This window comes from Carcharhinus amblyrhynchos, chromosome 1, assembly GCF_965287045.1.
Source record: "Carcharhinus amblyrhynchos chromosome 1, sCarAmb.v2.hapA, whole genome shotgun sequence".
Taxonomy (NCBI): Eukaryota; Metazoa; Chordata; class Chondrichthyes; order Carcharhiniformes; family Carcharhinidae; genus Carcharhinus; species Carcharhinus amblyrhynchos.
In genome coordinates, this window is record NC_137324.1 from 116,768,442 (window position 1) to 116,788,930 (window position 20,489).

The following is a 20,489-nucleotide window of genomic DNA, read 5'->3' on the forward strand; positions in this document are numbered from 1 at the left end:
TGAGACACTCCATGTCAAATGTTACATTATTCTTAAATATGGCAGGAAAGAAAACCATAATTTGTTCTTCCAAATACAACTGAAACAAAATATATTGGCTTACAAAATCAGAAAAAAATCCTCTCCGCAACGAATTGAAATATAATTGATGCACATTGTTAACTTTCTTTTCCTAAAAAACTACCAGATTCAATGAACATAAGAACATAAGAAATAGGAGCAGGAGTAGGCCAACTAGCCCTTCGAGCCTGCCCTGCCATTCAATAAGATCATGGCTGATCTGTCGTGGCTCAGTTCCACATTCCCGCCCTCTCCCCATAACCCTTAATCCCCTCTCTCATCAAAGACCCATCAACCCGTGTCTTAAAAATATTTAGCGAGGCAGCCTCCACCACTTCAACGGGCAGAGAATTCCAGAGATTCACCACCCTTTGAGTGAAGAAGTTCCTCCTCAACTCTGTTCTAAACCACGCCCCCCTTTATCTTGAGGCTATGCCCCCTAGTCCTACTGTCCTTTCTGAGCGGGAAGAGTCTCTCCACCTCTATCCTATCCATCCCATTCATCATCTTATACGTCTCAATGAGATCTCCCCTCATTCTTCTAAATTCTAACGAGTACAAGCCTAATCTATTCAGCCTCTCCTCATAGCTCAACCCCCTCAACTCCGGCATCAGCCTAGTAAACCTCCTCTGCACTCCCTCCAAGGCTAAAATATCCTTGCGTAAGTACGGCGCCCAAAACTGCACACAGTACTCCAGCTGCGGCCTCACCAATGCCCTATACAGCTGCAGCAAGACCTCCCTACTTTTATATTCAATCCCCCTCGCGATGAAGGCCAGCATCCCATTCGCCTTCCTGACCACCTGCTGCACCTGCAAGCTGGGTTTTTGCGACTCATGTACAAGGGCCCCGAGGTCCCTCTGCACCGTCGCCTGCTGCAGTTTTTCTCCACGTAAGTAATAATCCTTCCTACCATTATTCCTACCAAAGTGGACCACCTCGCACTTACCAACATTAAATTCCATTTGCCATTTCCTGGTCCATTCGCCCAGCCTATCTAGATCCTTCTGTAGACTCTCCACACCCTCCGCACAATTTGCCTTTCCACCAATTTTGGTGTCATCAGCAAATTTCGACACCCTACACTCGGTTCCCTCCTCCAGATCATCTATATAAATGGTAAATAGCTGAGGCCCCAGCACCGACCCCTAGAGCACTCCACTAGTCACCATCCGCCAATCCGAATAGCACCCATTGACCCCCACTCTCTGCCTCCTATTTGACAACCAGTCCTCTATCCACGCTAATACCCTACCCCAACTCCATGCCCCTGACCTTCTGTAATAACCTCTTGTGAAGTACCTTGTCAAACGCCTTCTGAAAATCCAGGAAGACCACATCCACCGGCTCTCCTCTATCCACCGCCCTAGACACATCCTCATAGAACTCCAGTAAATTTGTCAGACACGACTTCCCTTTAAGGAAACCATGCTGCGTCCGCTCTATCAAGCAGTTCCCCTCAAGATGCCTCACTATTTCCTCCTTGATGACGGATTCTAACATTTTACCTACAACAGACGTTAAACTAACAGGCCTATAATTCCCCGCCTTTTGCCTGGCACCCTTCTTAAACAACGGCGTAACATTAGCTGTTTTCCAATCTTCCGGCACTTCCCCTGAATCCAACGAAAATTATGCAGCAAAGCTGCTTTAATTCAAGTTGAAGGAAATAAAAATTAAAACATCATATTAGGTAAAGCAATAGATATTTTTCACCCCAAGTTATTTTAGTAATCAGAGTCAACTAATAATATTGTTAGAAAATGAAACATTTTCCATTATTTTTACACTGTTTGCATCAACCAAGAACAGTACAGATACAGCCTCAGAAAAGGTACTAACACTGCACCAATCTGATATTTCCATTCCATTTACCTCAGTAGACAATCTATATTAGTATATCTGAAACCTATTACAAAAATAATGGGATTGTCTGGTTTTATGCCAATTAAAGACTAGGTTAAGATGAGCTTACATCACATGGAACCCATATAAACAGCACAACATCATCCACCTTCCACCAGTCCCAATGAAAACAAGGACGTTATAATCCATCATGAAATCCATTCTCTTTAAACAGCATCTTTAATCCAATGTCAATCACACTGTAAAGCAGTGGACCCCTGCTACATACAACCAAGAATCTCCCTTCATAACTTAAGCTGACATTTGCTTTAGTAGTCATTTACACTAGCTGCTCTCTACAACCCAACCCAATGATAGAACAACGAATGCTTAGGTAGTCTGCACCATGAGATGTTGCTTCATTATGCTATTTTGACACAAGATGCACCAAGGCTATACTCAAACTTATTTAATTTCATCATTTAATACCTGCACACAATCTTGCAGTTGGGAATCAGAGTGTAGTGACCAAAAGCAGAATATTGTGCTAAAATGATCCCCCTCTCAAGATCACAAAGCAACCCTAATACCCTCCACGGACAGTTGGTAAGCACAAACTCCGAATCGCATTGGACTAAGCACCTGTTGTTAACAAGATTTGTTTACAACTCCACTGAAAACAAAAACTTCAAAACAGGAAATAACTATACGCATAGGGATAAACTTCACAAGAGAACATGATGCAATAGATATTCTCTAAGACCTTCTCAACCATGTTACTGGTGATTAAAGCCAGATATGTCCAACTTTAATATAACAAAATAAGTGGATTCAACAACCATTCAGTTGATTTCATCTCTGTTCAATGTAAAAACGCAACGTGTGCCAACTATTTATGATGTTATCCCCTGGGCTACCCAAGTAATTTATATTCATTTTGGAGACTGGCACAAAAGTCATTATGCTCCACTGGTGCTGCCTGAGTCTGGAAATTACCTGCAGATTAAACAACAACTTGTGTTTATAATGCACTTTGGCTTAAGAAAACCAATTCACCTCAGCTAGATTGCTCCGAGAAAACTAAAAAATGTTCAGACATTTTAGTGCATTGTAGCAAGATGCCTCCTGCTTAATTGAAAACCAAAAAGGCAAATAATAAAACCCACGAGTTGCATTTTAATGTTGATATAGCAGCACAATAATATGCAACAATACATAACATCCCTGCAGCCTCAAAAGTACAAAATCTGCATTAACATACTAAACTATCAATATACACCAGACAATTGTATTAGGCTTGGTGCTATTATTTCATAGCCACTGAAGGACAAAATGGCATATTTTAGATAGTTACAGAATAAGTTTTAATAAAGGAATCTAAACCTAATATTAGGTTAAGCATCAAATAGAATTTCAACCCTTCCCAAAGTAGAGAATCTGGTCATAATTACTCAGAAGTACAATTCTAAGATATTATTTTAGCACTGACAGGAATTGGTGTAACAAACTGTCATTGTTTCAGTGCAGCTTATCCTCCATCAGCTCTTTACATCAAACACAGTGCTTACCAGCTTCATGATAAATGCAATTTTGATCTATACCTTTTCTTCACTCTGTTCAATCTCTATGCATCTAAAAACAGACAGTTTGCAGTTATAAAAATACTCATCTATACTATTTCAAATGAGTATAAATTCTGAAACTATTGCGTGATTTCAAGAATAGAATTCTGACTGTCAGGCCAGTCCGACCATGCAAAGATAATAAGTAACACTTCCCATTCCAACTTCATTTTATGCTGGATAGGAAGATAATTTGTCAATCCAGTTACTGATGAAATAAAATTTAACTAATTCTGTTAGTACAAAAGGTAAACGGATGACGAACTGTACAAGTCCTTTTTCAAAGAACAGCAAAAAAACAATTTATCACCTGTGGAATTTTGTGTAAAATCAGTTCCCAAAATATCTGGACAAAAATCTTTTGTTGGCATAAGGACTCCAAGCAATATTGGGTTGGGCCAACCTCAACCCCATGTTTCGATAAGGGGAGTCATAGGCACAATACTGCACATAATTTGATGTCAGATTGTTACTAACTCTAGAGCTATGCTACCTTAAAACGTTACAAACGAGATGCGTTCACTAATGTTCGCGTATGTGTTAAACGCCTAAGCATGTGCAGTTGTGCTCCGAATCATCATGCACTATAGAGCACTATATTTTGTCCATATGTAGCTTAGCTGCACGCTTTACAAATCAATGTGCCGATAGGACTGGGATTTGCTTTGATAGCCATTATGTGGTTTTAATGTGTCATCCTGTAACACTGGAATTGCGGATGTTACATTAGCTCCAACTATTATACGAATGCCGACAATGTTATTAAACAACCATATCATCACCAGAGTAGAACTTAATGGAAACAATGTAGCCAAACCAGAATGTCAGCAAATTTATACCACAATGTTTATTTTAATTTGCATCACCATGGCTGTGAATCCATTGGAAAAATAGCTATGTAGCACAGGGATCACAGAAGCCACAGGCCCGGCCAGTGCAGAAAATAAATGTGACACAAGATACATTGTTGGGTCAAAGCAAGAAGATGTACCAATTTTCTCAAAATGTGGACAAATAAAGTTAAAATATTTAAGGGAAAATACAAAAACTTCAATTTCATACAATTAAGTATTTCACATGTTGTCAGCTATAGGAAGATTGTGATAAAGTACAGAGGTGTAATGGATCAATTCCTTTACTTATTTAAAATAGAGTTTGGAGTTATAAAAACAGTTAAACAAAGTTGACTTGATAAATATATGAGCCAGTTTATTACAAGAAATTTTCATCTCAGCTTTAAAATCCTACGCTTGTCACCATAAAAACAAAATCCTGTTTAGAAGCAATCCTCTAAAGATGTGGCTTGGATAGTCATCTCTGCAGACCAAGAAATATTAAAACAGGCTTTAGTTATAAAAATAGAAGCAAGGTACCAGAGACCACTGCATATTAGAAAGGGGCACAGTCATTATAACAGTTTCTCTCATAGAATGGCTCTTGGAAATGGTTCTGTCACAAGTGCCATGAGATGCTTTGAATTTTACTTTACTTTAAAGGCTAGAATCTATCATTCTTACACAAAAGAGATACTGACTGCTGAATATTCAAGATTCTAACAGCTTTAAGCTGCTCAGCTGGCAGTGCCTCTTTAGGGTCAATAAAGAAATTATAAATTTGCCTCAGGTTTAGACAGCTGTAAAATATTATTTGTTTGGATCTTATATTTAGAAAAGTGCAATCCAGAGCAGTTAACACCTCATCCTGTAAGCTTCACAAACTTACATGGGTTACAGAACATCTATAGTGTGAACTGAAAATAATAGTTAAAGTGCATAACATGCATTTGTCATAATAAATTTACATCGGCCAAACACAAACAATTATTTTGTAAGTGTTACCTGAGCAAGTGATATATAAGCTTCAAAAATCAACTTGGAAATGCATTGCACACTGTTTTTAATCCACAAACATTGCATCCAAACCAATACTGCAAGATTAGGATGTGCAGCCAGAGTTAAAAAGTCAATTGTGCCTCAGTGACAAAAAAGCTTCAAACATATGTACTTGTCCATATTCAGTTTTACTTCTTATTCTACTATTAGAATTATTTTAAATGGCAGAAAGATATCCTTCAGTATCATAAAATTGAAAAAATTCCCAAGAAACCCTGCACGGTAGGGGTTCTATGATTCCATGAAACTCAATGTGTCAGCAAAGAATGCGGCTTTGGACTAGGTTGAAAATATGCTACATATGGTAAATTCTACCTGACTTGAGTTACAAAGCCAGCCTTGGGCAATCGTGCACACAAAATCACTTTGCCCAGGCCTAAAACTGACAGGTCTATAATCTTGACAATGCAAGATAACAATTTTACGTCTTGGGCAGCATTTTGGGTCTCCTAAAACTAGCATCGTAGGGCTGATTCAATTATACTGAATATAGTAGGTATGAATAAGATACTAGAGAGCATGAATTAAAGCTGCAATCCTTCACTTATAAAGATTGTTCCTAGCTCGGAACTTTCCACAGAAGGGAGGGAATATAGAATAATGAAAGAGGAGCAAAGGAAAGGGGAGCAGTACACTATTTTTGTTGTTTGCCTCCTGTGCTTAAAACACAGGTCCCAACTGAGATGGACAAAAAATAGAAAATAAGGGACTATCAGTGTACAAAAAAGAAAGTATTCACATGCATCCCTCTTACTGGATCATATGGTATTTATGCAAGATGGTACTGTATGAAGAATTCAGTTTTTTTCAGGAATTAATTTTTAAATATCGCTTTGCATAAAGATGGGGAACGGCGAGTCTCTGGCTTTACAAACCAATGTTATTGATATTTCAAACCTGTTGAACACGCTACTGCAATCTTCTGTACTACCTAAGATACAAAAAAAAGGTTTACGGTGCAGTTGCTTTCATACTAACCTGCAGGTTTCCCTTGTTTCAGCAATCTCCCTCTGCTCTTCCTTGCTGTTCAGAATTGCTCCAATATTGTCTGCACTTTCAGCTCCTAGCTAAGGAATAGAAATCTCCGTGAAATTTCGCATTAAATAAAGTTACGCAAAAAACTCAAGTTGGCAATATATATTTTATGAAAGGGTAGTGTACAGTAAAATTGCAGTGTGTTAATTTCTTCTTTGGAACAATAGCATAGTTTTTTGGTAACTGTACCAGTACCCCAGAGATGTGCGCTAATGATATTTTCAGGATGTGGGCAATGCTGGCTAGGTCATCATTTATTGCCCATTACTAACTGTCCTTGAGAAGGTGATGGTGAACTGCTTTCTTGAACCACTGGAACCCCTGATCCAGGGAAACAACTTGAAATGTTAATACGGCAACTGGGAAATTTAACACTTAATCGGAAAAGAAACAGTTCAGACCAGTCTGCTTATTTCCCTGTTTTACTGGTGCTCCATTTTAAGGTATACAAGACCAGTTCAGACCAGTATTCTTATTTCCCCATTTTTACTGTTTCTTCACACACTTGTGTGTGTTAAACTGCCTTAAGGACTTCACAGGCACCTGTTAAAAGCAAAGTACGACAATGATCCACAGAATGAGTGTAGTTCAATGCATAGGGTTTAAGAAACATCTTAAAGGAGAAAAAGGGTAGGGAAGCAGAGATTAGGATAAAAAGTTCCTTAGGACCTTTAGGGTTTTGGTAACTGAAAATATGACCATCAATGATGAAGTGATTAAAATCAGGATGTGCAAAAGATCAGGATTAGAGGAGCACTGATACAGAATCATCTCAGAGGAGGAGGTTACAGAAGTCGAAGGCACCAAAGCCAATGATGTTTTTGAAACAAAGATGCAAATTAAATGGAAAAAACCTTGGATTGCTAACCAGTCTGTGAGGGCAAGGGTAATGGGCAAATGGGATTTGGTACAAGGTGGAACACTGAATGCAGAGTTTTGGAAAGCATCAAATTTACAGAAATAGAACGTACAAGGCTGGCAAAGAGAGACAGTCAAGTCTAGAGATAAGAAAGGTACAATGATGATTGCAGCAGTTTACAAGCTGAGGCAGGGCGGCGACAGACAATGTTATGGGGGTAGAAAGACAGTTGAGATGTGTGGTTAGAAGCTCATCTCAAAATCAATTATATCATAGCTCAGAACAGTCAGGTTCAGCCTCAGAGTTGCCAGAGAGATAGGGGTGGGTCAGTGGTTCGGGAATGTGGTTTGAAGTGGGGATCCAAAACGTTAGCTTAAATCATTCAAATATTTAATTGGGGAAGATTTCTCACTCAGGACAAGCAGTTAACATTTTAGAAAAAGTGCAGGAATCAAAAGGGATTATGGTGAGGTAAAGCTGGGTGTCATCAGAGCACACGTGGAAATTCATGCTGTGTTTTCCAGATGATATCACCGGTGATAGCAGATAGTTGATGAATAGGAGTACATCAAGGATAGATCAAATTGGCAGGCAGTAGCTAGGGATCGGTGCTAGGACCCCAGCTTTTCACAATATATATTGATTTGGATGAGGGAACAAAATGTTTGCAGATGATAGCAAGCTGGGTGGGAAGGTGAACTATGACAAGGATGTAGAGATCCTTCAGAATGATCTGCACAGGTTGGGTGAGTGGGCAAGTCAATGGCAGATGCAGTATAATTTGGAAGCAAAAAACAAGGCGACAGATTACTACTACCTGAATGGCTGTAAATTGGGAGAGGGGAGTGTGCAGCAGGACCTGGGTATCCTTGTACACCTGTCACTGAAGGTAAGCATGCAGGTGCAGCAGATGTAAAGAAGGAAAATGGTATGTTGGCCTTCATTGTGAAGGGTTGAATACAGGAGCAGGGATGAGCAGGGTCTTGGTGAGGCCCCACCTAGAGTACTGTGTACAGTTTTGGTCTCCTTTTATGAGGAAGAATGTTCTTGCTCTCAAGAGAGTGCACCAAAGGTTTACCAGGCTGATTCCGGGACAGGCAGAACCGATGCATGAGGAGAGATTGACTCGGTTAGGATTGTTTTCGCTGGAGTTCAGACGAACGAGGGGAGATCTCATAGAGACTTATAAAATTCTAACAGGACTTGACAGGGTAGATGCAGGGAGGATGTTCCCAGTGGTGGGGGAGTGTAGAACCAGGGTTACAGTCTGAGGATTCAGGGTAGAACATTTAAGACAGAGGTGAGGAGATATTTCTTCACCCAAAGAGTGATGAGCCTGTGGAATTCATTGCCACAGGAAGCAATTGATGCCAAAACACTGAATGTATTCAAGAGGTGGCTTGATATAGCACTTGGGGCGAATGGGATCAAAGGTTATGGGGAAAAAGCAAGATTAGGCTATTGAGTTGAACAATCAGCCATGATCATAATGAATGGAGGGTTAGACTCAAAGGGCCAAATGGCCTCCATTTTGCTGCAATGTTCTAAGTTTCTATATTAGGGATACGGGGTAGTAGGGGAATAGTTGAGCTAAAAGATCAGCGTGATTTACTTGAACGGTGGAATAGATACAAGTGGACAAATGGCCTACTCCTATTTCCTATACTCACAATCAACCAGTAACTTAACCGTAAGTACTATGGCTACAAGAACAGGTCAGAGGCCAGAAACTCTAATAACAAGTAACTCATCTCCTGACTCCCCAAAGTCTGTCCATCACTTACAAGGCACAAAACTAGGGTGAAAAACACCACAGCTGTATCTATATCAGATAGAGTGCAGTGATTCAAGGCATCAGCTCATCACCACCTTTGCAAGGCAATCATTAATGGCCAGAATAAATGGGAGTTTTATTAAGCAATGTTCACATCCAATGAATAAATTTTAAAAATAACATTTCATGAAACAAGCACTTTTTTAAAAACTTCAAACACAAATTACAATACGTCTCACCCAGAAACTATGTCAGTTTGCAAATAACAAAAATACAATGTCCTTGACAATTCAGATTTTCCCAATTATAATAATTTCAATCAGATGCAGTGCTTTAAATGTTGCTAGTTTCTGTACACCACAAACAAATGTTATTTTTTTCAACAATTTTGTTTATAATTAATTACAGATAAAACATACAATGGCAGAGCAGTTTAACTTAACTAGTGGCTTAAAATCATTAGAGCTGAAGACTCAATTCTCTAGCAAGATCATTTTATCAGTCACTTTTATTGAAGGAACTGAAGTTGTACCCTTAACTATCAGACAAGCCATGTTGGAGTTCACTTCTAAAGTGAATGTGAAGGATCTACTTAGCTCCTCAGCCATTTTTTTCCCTGTATACCTAACCTCCTCAAAAGATCATTGCAATCTTTAATTATTTCCTGGCTTCTAACAGTTCTTTTTAAATAAACATTCCATTACTCCTACAGTTTTCCTCTATCCTTTTTTCTAAAGCATTCCTATGTTTTTGTGTAGTGACATTTGGTGCCCCCAAAATAAAATTCCTACTAAGTTCATTTTACCATGAGCCCTCAGCCTACCAACCAGTCTGGATTAAATAAATGATTCTGTTCCTCTGTAGTGCAATTATTTTTACTTACCACACTCCAATGTACTCTTCCCAAAACCTCCTAATACATAAGAATTCAAACTTATTGTACTTCAATATACATAATTTGAAGAACAACATAACTGGATTGATTAGTAAGTTTGCAGACAACACAAAGGTTGGTGGATTTGTGGATAGTGATGAGGACCATCTGAGGATATAGCAGGATACAGATCAGTTGGAGACTTGGCGGAGAGATGGCAGATGGAGTTTAATCTGAACAAATGTGAGGTAATGCATTTTGGAAGGTCTAATACAGATAGGAAATATCCAGTAACTGGCAGAATCCCTAGGAATATTGATTTGCAAAAGGATCTGAGTGTACAGGTACACAGGTCACTGGAAGTGGCAACGCAGGTAGAAAAGATAGTCAGGAAGGTATACGGCATGCCTGCCTTCATCGGCCAGGGTACTGAGTTTAAAAACTGGCAAGCCATGTTGACGTTTTATAGAATCTTACTGAGGCCACACTTGGAATATAGTGTTCAATTCTGGTCACCACACTACCAGAAGGATGTGGAGGCTTTGGAGAGGGTACAGAAAAAATTTACCAGGATGTTGCCTGGTATAGAGGGCATTAGCTATGAGGAGAGGTTGGAGAAACTTGGTTTGTTTTCACTGGAGCAAAGGAAGTTGAAGGAAGACCTGATAGAAGTCTACAAGATTATGAGAAGCATGGACAGAGTGCATAGGCAGAAGCTTTTGTCCAGGGTGTAAGAGTCAATTATTAGGGTTTAAGGTGCGAGGGGCAAGTTTTAAAAGAGATATAAAAGATAGATTTTTTACAGAGTGTGGCGGGTGCCTGGAGAGGTAATGGAAGCAGATACAGTAGGGAGTTTTAAAGGGCGTCTTGACAAGTACATGAATGAGATGGGAATAGAGGGATATGGTCTCCGGAAGCGTAGGGGGTTTTAGTTAAGTTGGGCAGCATGGTTGGTGCAGCCTTGGAGGGCCGATGGGCCTGTTCCTATGCTGTAATTTTCTTTGTTCGGTGGCACAGTGGTTAGCACTGCTGCCTCACAGCACCAGGGACCTGGGTTTGATTCCTGGCTTGGGTCCTTGTGTGGAGTTTGCACATTCTCCCTATGTCTGCATAGGTTTCCTCCCACAGTCCAAAGATGTGCAGGTTAGGTTGATTGGCTATGCTAAATTGTCCGTTAGTACCAGGGAGGCTAGCTAGGTAAATGGGAATTGGGCCTGGTGGGATTGTGGTTGGTGCAGACTTGATGGGCTGAATGGCCTCCTTCTGCACTATAGAATTCTATAAAAAATCCTATGAAAACTAGTTTTATTCCTCCAGAATCTCAATGCAGAAGAGGCCCTATAACTCGAGTCTGCACCAACACAGAGAGAGAAGCCTGACCTACTAACCTAATCCCATTTCCAGCACTTGACTTGATCTTGAATGATGTCATACAATCTTGTAGTGCAGAAGGAGGCTATTTGGCCTATCGTGTCCGCACTGACCACAATCCCACCCAGGTCCTATCCCCATAACCCCATGCATTTCCCTAGCTAGTTCCTCTGATACTATGGGGCAATTTGTCATGGTCAATCCATCTGCCCTGCATATCTTTGGACGGTGGGAGGAAACCGGAGCACCCGGAAGAAACCCATACAGACACAGGCCGAATGTGCAAACTCCACACAAATGGTACCCAGTCTGGGAATTGAACCTAGGTCCCTGGCGCAGTGAGGCAACAGTGCTAACCACTGTGTTGTCCTGACATGCCAAGTGCTCATCCAGGTACTTTTTAAAGGATGTGTGGCAACCCGCATCCACTATCCTCCCAGGCAGCGCATTCCAGGCCATCACCATCTTCTGAACAAAACTTCACATACCCCTCCTAAACCTCTTGCCTCTCACCTTGACCTTGTTGCAAAGGCTGATGTGTTAGCAACCCTTTTAACCACATTTTGATTTAAAGCTTTAAGCTTCATTTGTTATTTTAGTTTTGGGCAGTTCAACAGGCTGCCCCTTTAATTTTGTCCCTCAGTTTATTTCATTTAGTTTTCTTGGTTTAACACAAAAGAGGTAGACGTTGGCTTCCAGTTACTAAAGTAGCCTTCCATCATCAGTTAATTTTGAATCCACTTTCCCAAATTCTACATGTATTGCCTTCTTTATAAGTCTCCCACATGGGGCTTTGTCAAAGGCTTTGCTGAAATCCATACAGACTACATCAACTCACAACCTTCACCACCTGGACACCACTTTAAAAAATTCAATCAAATTTGTTAGGCATGACCTCCCTCTGACCAAGCCATGCTGACTATCCCTGACCAAACCTTGCCTCTTTAAGTGGAGAATTTTCTCCAATAGTTTCCCTGCTACTGACATGAGACTCAATGGTCTGTAAGTTCCCTGGCTTATCTCTACAGTCCCTCTTAAATAGTGGAACCACATTTGCTTCTCTACAGTAGTCTGGCACCTTTTAAAGGCCAGAGAGGAATTAAAAATTTGAGTCAGAGTTCCTGCAATCTCCTCTGTTGCCTATCACACAGGCCTGGGACACAATTCATCTGGACCTGGAGATTTGTTCACTTTTAAACCTGTCAACAACCCATCATACCTCCTGTCAATTTGCTTAAGAAGCTCACATTCTCTGAGTTTCATACCTTCATTCTCATTCTCTTGGGTGAAGCTGGATGTGAAATATTTGTTCAATGCTCTACTGATGTCCTCTGGCTCCACCCACAGATTGCCCCCATAGTCCTTAATGGGCCATACTCTTTCCCTGGTTATCTTCCGATTGACATACTTGTAGAATATTTTGGGATTTTCCCTACTTTTACCTGCCAGTACCTGCATCCAAAGCCCAGAACAACAGTAAAACTTGCTGTGATCCTTACAATCCAAACCTTTACCACCTTCTAGAAAACCAATAAAATGAAAAATAAAAAATCTGAGCTGTCAGTTTGACAAGCTCAGAGTTTAAAACATCAAATCTTGTCTTCACAGTTTTGGATTGATACATAAACTTGACCTCAATTTTGCACCATTCAAATAATATGCATCACATTTTTATAGAATCTGTTTCTTTAATCAATTTGTACTAGATAGCCAGTTGTACCAAAGGATAGAAATTCACAAATGTGGAAAATATAAGGGTTAAGTGGATAGAGCAGGGGAATGGGACTGACCAGAATGCTTTTCAGACAGCCAGCACGTACTTGACGGATTGAATAGTCTCCTTTGACGCTATAATGACTAATTATGGCCAGGTTCAATATCAACTAAATGCAAGTTTGCTAAATATGTATAGGCTTTGCTAGGCTTTCTCCCAGTTAAGTACCTCAAGCAAGTGCTTAAATACATTTTTCCACAATACGATCAATGACTGGCTACTATTCCTAATGCCCATACAGTACTGAGCAGACTACTCCATTTATCATTCAAGGCAATATATCCTGAGTGTATTACCACTAACAGGTAATTTACTTGAGGTTAAAGTTTAAATCTGTCCTGTAGAGCTTGTAAGAACTTGTCCACAGAGATAAAGCAAGAGTGAGTGGTGAATAGATCATGCAGTCCTTTGAGCTTGCTCTTCCAATCAAGAAGATCATGGCAGATCTTCAACGTCAATGCCATCTTTCTGGATTCCCTTGGTATCCAAAAACTATCAGCATCTTGAATTTACTCAAAACTACTCAAGCTGTTAATTGCAACCAAGAAAAGAAACTATACTTTATAACAGAATGATGTATGATTCAAAAGAAAAATAATGACTTTTATTAATATGGCACTTCATGACCTGACAGCTCAAAGCGCTTTCTAGGGTGGCACAGTGGTTAGCACTGTTGCTGCACAACACCAGGGACCCGGGTTCGATTCCTGGCTTGCATAACTGTGTGTGTGGAGTCTGCACATTCTCCCTGTGTCTGCATGGGTTTTCTCAGGATGCTCCAGTTTCTTCCCACAGTCTGAAAGACGTGCTGACTAGGTACCTTGGCCATGCTAAATTCTCCCTAACTGTACCCAAACAGGCGCCACAGTGTGACAACTGGGGGATTTTCACAGTAACTTCATCACAGTGTTAATATAAGCCTACTTGTGACAATAAATAAACTTAAAATTCAATGGAGTACATTTTAAACTGTCATCACTGTTATACTATAGGTAATGTGACAGCCAATTTCTGCACAAGTTCCCACAAGCAATGCGATAATCACCATATAATGAGACAATGAGAGATAAAATTCTGCCAGGTCATTGGGTATTATACTTCTGCTCTTCTTCAAAATAGTGCCATGGGATCTTTTATGTCCATGAGAGGCGAGAAGGAGCACCTCAGTTTAACATCTTATCCAAAAAATACCAAACTTCTGAAAGCACAGCACTCCCCCAGGACTAAACTAAAAGCAAAATACTACAGATGCTGGAAATCTGAAATGAAAACACAAAATGCTAGAAAGACTTAGGAGGTTTGGCAGCATCAGTGGGGCGAGACATAGAACTCTGATGAAGAGTAATACAGACTCCAAACACTAAGACTTGAAACGTTAACTTTGTTTCTCTCCCCATAGTTGCTGCCAGGCCTGCTGAGCCTAACCAACATTTTCTCTTTTTACTCTCCCAGTACCCTTTGCAGAGCCAGTCTTGATTTTTGTACCTGGGGTGAAATGGAACCACAAGTTTTTGACTCTGGCAAGCATTCTACCAACTCACCACAGCTTGCTTATGTTAAAATAAAGTAGTTTCTACACATTTAGAGTGCTAACATCAGCTGAAGAAGCATGCATCTTTGGCCCCCATCTATTTCTCATCTACATGCTACCCTCAGCAACATCATCTGAAGGCACAGTGTTAGTTTTCATTTACACTGAGACACATCCAGGTCTCACAGCTCCTCCACTGTTGTAAATTATCAGACTGCTTATCTGACATCTAGTACAAGCTGAGCAGAAATGTTTTCTGACTAAATATTGAGGAGACTGAAGTCATTGTTTTCCAGCCCCTCTACATACCCTTGCTACTGACTCCATCCCTCCCCCTGTCCGAGACTAAACCAGCCTGTTCACAGTCTTGATATCACATTTGGCTCCAAGATAACTTCCCAATCTCACACACATGCCACCCCAAAGACCACTTTCACTCCTGCCTCAGCTCAGCTGCTGCCAAAACGTTCACTAATTCCTCACTAGCCTCGACTACTCCAGACCACTCTGTTTGGTGTAAAGAACTAGAGTTTTAAGTAATTTTTGGGTATGTTTAATTTATATATCTCTCTATTTAGGTGTTGAGAAGTGAGGGTGGAAGAGAAGCTGAGTTTTGGTTTCACCTCAAGAGTTGGTTGCACGTCCATGGGTTTGTTAACGTACCTGCATTGGGGGGTGGGGGGAGCTGCTGCTGCCAACAGGGGATCCGCAGGGACAGGGAAACAGAAAGCGTTTTACTTAATTTGAAAGAAGGTGCCAGGAGAGCACAGAAAGCAAACTTCCCAAAAGAGGAGAATATCCACGCACTCCAGACATACTCACTTCCACCTTCTTCCATTAGGAAAAAGATATAAAAGTCTGAGATCATATACCAACTGACTCCAGATCAGTTTCTTCCCTGCTGCCATTGAACGGATGTACCTAGCACTAAATGGATCTTTCTCTACACCGAGCTATAACTGTAACATTACATTCTGCACGCTCTTCTTTCCTACTCTATGAATGCTTCACTTGTGTATTGTACAAGAAACAATACTTTTCACTGTAAACTAATACATGTGGTAAATATAAATTAAATCAAATTTTCCCAGAAACAGCAATTGGGTGAAAAAAAGCCCCAGAAAGATACTTGAGTCAAGGAACAAGGACAGGAGTCTGAACAAGGTTCTGTTCAATGAAGTTAAAGTGAGGAGCAGAAGAAAAGACTGCAAATTAAAGAGAGAAAGATGTAAGAAACAGAATCAAGCTAAAGTGGGCTTGTGAAAAGCCAGACGATCCAAGGATACAGTCAAGGGTGTTTGTGAAACAGCGGTGTTCCATTGGCACAGCTGAGCATTTGGGAAAATGCGTGGAAAGAAAGCTTGAGTGCAAACAGCACTCCAGAGAAGAGGAATACCAGGAGGAGAGATCAAAGATCCAGCTTGAACTGGATTCTTGTGGAAAACATCCTAGAGAAAGTGTGCTAGGGACAAAATTCCAAAGCAAGTTCTTTGAGCATTGAGATTGGAAACCTCCCAGACAAAGATGGAATTCTGTGAAACCACTTGGGTCATGGTGTGACAAGCACCTTTGGGAGAGGGGGAAAGGGAACACTGATGAAAGATCCATAAAACTTGCACTGAGGCAGCATCTGTCGCTTGGTTTCAGAGTATGGTGTCTAACCATAGGTCACCTATTAGTTTACATTAGACCATAAGCTAAATTTAGTAACTTGTGTTATCCTTTTGAATCTGTACACATCTGTAAAAGGTATACATGTAGGGGAAGAGTAAGGGTAATATAGTTTAGCATTTCTTGTTCAAATAAATGTTTATTCTCTAGTTAAGAGACCAGCAGACTCCTGCAACTGTTCCGTAGGCACCCTCCACATTTGTAAACATATTTGTAAAGTTAGGATCTACCAGATCAGGTTCCACCCTGGAATCTGACTTGCCCAGTAGTATTATCAGCTGTGATCATAACACTAGTCTCCCACATTCTACCCCCTGTAAACTTGAGGTCATCCAAATCTCTGCTGCTCATCTTTACACACAAGTCTTGTTCTCCTGTTGCCACCCCTATGCTCACTGACTATACTGATTCCCAGTAAAGATGTAGCTTGACTTTAAAATTCTGATTCCTGCTTTCAAACCCCTCCAAGGCCTCACTCCTTCCCATCTCTATAATCTTCTACAGCTCTACAACCCTCGGCACCCTAATTCAGCCTCTTGAACATCCCCAATTTTAAATTCTCCACCCTTGGTGGTTGTTCCCTTTGGTTGCCTAGACCTCAAATTCTGGAATACCATCCTTGTACCTCTCCACCTCACTTCTGACCTAATATCTCACGTGACTCGGTGTCATACCTTGTTCTATGTTGAAGCACCTCAGGATATTTCACTGTGTTGAAGAACTACATGAACAAAAATATTAGCAACAAAAGGTGCTGCAAAAAAATCAGCAGGTCTGGCAGCATCCGTGAAGAGGAACAGAGTTACTGTTTTGAATCTATAACTCTTCATCAGAGCCTAGATCTTCAGCATCTACAGTATTTTGCTTTTACAGAAATACAAGTGTTTAGTATTTAGCAATACTCGGGAGAGGTGGGGGCCAGCTGAATTGGTTTTCCTAAAGCATTGCTGACATTCCAGGATTGGGGTAGCACTAGGGCAATTATTTGAACAAGTTGAGTGAGTGAACAAATACACGACAGATGCAGTATAATGTGGATAAATGTCAGAATATTCATTTCAGTGGCAAAAACAGGATGGCAGATTATTACCTGAATGTGCAAAGCGATCTGGGTGTCCTTGTGTACCAGTCGCTGAAAGTAAGCACTTAGGTGAAGGCAGCAAATGGTATGTTGGCCTTCATAGCGAGAGATTCAAGTACAGGAACAGCAATGTCAGCTGCATTTACACAGGGCCTTGGTGAGGCCACACCCGGAATAGTGTACAGTTTTGGTCTCCGTAGTTGAGGAAGGACTTTCTTGCTATGCTGTGAATGCAGCAAAGGTTTGCCAGATTGATAACTAGGATGGCAGGACTGACATACAAGGAGAGAATAAGTCAAGATTAAATTATATTTGCTGGAGTTTAGAACAGTGAGGGGGATCTAATAGAAATCTATAAAATTCTAGTAGGACTTCAGAGTACATGCAAAAAAGGGTGTTCCCGATGACAAGGGAATCCAGAACCAGGGGATCATTCATGGACTTAGATGAGGGAAATTTCTTCATCCAGAGTGTGGTGAGCCTGTGGAACACTACCACAAAAAGCAGTTGAGGCCAAAATATTATATGTTTTCAAGAAGGAGTTAGTTAGTTCTGAGGTGTCTGGGGTAACTTGATTAGGCATTCCTTTAATGTCGAGGGGGTTAGCAGGATAAATACGTGAAATTATGGGAATAGGGCCTGGGTAAAGATTGTTGTCGATGCAAGTTCGATGGGTTGAATGGCATCTTTCTGAACTACAGGGATCCTATGATATATTGCTTGAGGCAAAGGAGATCAAAGGATATAGGAAGAAAGTAGGAAAGGTTATTGTGTTCACTGATCATAATGAATTGTGGGAGTGAGGAGGCAGTCTGGGATTTGGAAGAACTGAGGGAATAAAATATGAATATTTGGTGTCTTTCAGCAGAGAGAGAAATGTGGGGCATGAGCCTGGCAGCACCATCCTGACCTGGGGATATATGGCCATTACTTCAGTCAGGCATCCAGGCACTCCCTTCCAAACAGCATTGTGGGTATATCTACACCACAGACTGCAGCAAGGAGACAGCACATTACAACCTTCTTGAGCAACTAGGGGTGAGCAATAAAAGCTGCCCAGCCAACAGTGCTCACATCCCATGAACAAACACAAAGAAAAATAACATGGGCATGGATGAGGGTTTCATTGCACCCAGGCATGAGCAGGGATCAGTATTATAGAGGTGGAAGTGGGCAGTTTTGACATTGCAGAGGATATGGGTTTGAAGCTCAATGATTGATGTAATAGTCTGGTTCTGCCTCATACATTTGCAAGCTGGGATGGAGTAAATGGTTGGAGAACAGCACTTGGGGCAGGTGTTGAAAACAATAGTCCTCCCCCAAAAATAATTAACCTGAGGGCATGTCTGGTCATCTAATACCATATGTCAAGAAACAAACTGACTCAACAGAGGCAGTGGACAATTAGTCTGCCAAACAAATGCTGCTGTTATACCACATGTACATGTTATTTGAAAAATCAGCAACACTAATCTAAAGATATGCCTCAAACCTTTTCAGTGTTCACAAAGGTCCAAGTCCAGGTGTCATATACAAACTAAAATATGATATACAAGATAGATCCTTCATCTTTCATACAAATTTCTTTGGTTACAAAACAGGCAAGAAAAGTTTCAGAGTACTGTTCCTTCATCAGGTGAGATTCCAGCTGACAAAGGGGCAGCACTCCAAACGCTCGTGGCTTTTGCTACCAAATAAACCTTTGGACTTTAACCTGGTGTTGTGAGACTTCTTACTGTGTTTACCCCAGTCCAACATTGGCACCTTCACATGATAAACACCATGAGAGGCAGAGCTCTGAAACAACCACCATAAGGTTCACAGTTAGAACACAGAAAAGGCCCTTCAGCCCATCGAGCTGATAATAGCTTGTGGGAATTTTTGTGTAACTACCTGGGCAATCTTACAACCTGAACAGGGGAAATTAGAGCTTTACCTTTCCATTCCAGAAACTGGTTCACAAACCATTCAAAATGCGGGAATTCGCTGCTCTTTAGTGAAGGGTAGAACCAGAGGCCTCTCAGATACCAAAGACAGTGGACACTGGGCCCGTTATTGCTCAGAACCCGTTGCTGGGGAGGGGGTTAGGATAGCCCCATCGGGCCGACAGGCCGCCCTCCAAACAGGGACAAACAGGAGCTGCTGAGTGACGGGGCGGAGAAGAATGGGCCTCAGGCCCGGCGCCCTGCTCACCATGGGCCCTAGTAAAGGGCACGGCCGCTCTCCCTCTCTTACCTGCTGGGCTAAGAGCTCCCGGCGCAGCTTCTGCCGCTCTCTGATTTCCTGTAAACGGCTATCCATCCTCAACCGTCTCTGCCGCCGGAACTGACCCTTCACCCCCGCGCGCACAGCGCGCTGCCTCACTTCCGGCCAAGCGGGAGGCGCGGCTGAAAGGGCGGGGCCAATGCTGATGACATTGTAAGGGGCGGGGAATTGGGCGAGGGCGGGGAGGGGCGGGGCAAATGGAGATGACATTAAATAGGGCGGGGCCTTGGGCGGGGAGGGGGCGGGGACAGTGGGGATGACACTGAATGGGGCGGGGCCGGTGGTGAAAACATTGCAGGGGGCGGAGCCGGTCTCAGCACCTTCACTCTTGTGTGTTTGTTGATGGAATCGTCTTTCCCCAGTGTGAACTCTCATCTGTGTGGATCTTCACTGGAAAGTAGCTGCAGGCATCCTAACGGAATGAAAGTAAAATACTGCGGATTCACGAATCTGAAACAGAACAGAAAATGCTGGAAAATCTCAGCAGGTCTGACAGCATCTGTGGAGACAGAATAGAGCCAACGTTTCAAGTCTGGATGCCCCTTCGTCAGAGCTCTGATTATGAGTGAAACTCAGTTTTGCTCCCCCCAACTGGAAATTGACAATTTCAATAGCACAATTTTGAAAATGTAGCTGGGCCCAGAGAACTTGATTTTCACATTCACAAATCATTAAATGTGTAGGGAAAGTTGTTAAGGTGGATATAGCTATATTTAGGTTTACAGCTGAAGGCTCTTCTGCTTCAGGAACCATGCTGTAATATAGGGTGCTGTTCACCATGGACCTTCACGTTAATCTTGGTCTAGAGGTGTATGTTGTCTTCCTTGATGATAC

General features: G+C 41.4%; 1 protein-coding gene across 2 annotated transcripts in view; it reads right to left on the minus strand.

The window, feature by feature from the left end:
- mettl14 (methyltransferase 14, N6-adenosine-methyltransferase non-catalytic subunit) overlaps nucleotides 1-19,716 on the minus strand; it is a 55,391-nt gene extending 35,675 nt beyond the window's left edge. For both annotated transcript variants that reach the window (XM_080191435.1, XM_080191425.1), the window contains exons 1-2: nucleotides 19,626-19,716; nucleotides 6,399-6,487 (exon numbers count right to left, since the gene is read on the minus strand). In XM_080191435.1, the coding sequence (XP_080047561.1) occupies nucleotides 6,399-6,487; nucleotides 19,626-19,691 (155 nt within the window). In that variant the 5' untranslated portion in view covers nucleotides 19,692-19,716. The remainder of the gene's footprint in view (nucleotides 1-6,398; nucleotides 6,488-19,625) is intronic.
- Between the last annotated feature and the right edge of the window lie 773 nt (nucleotides 19,717-20,489).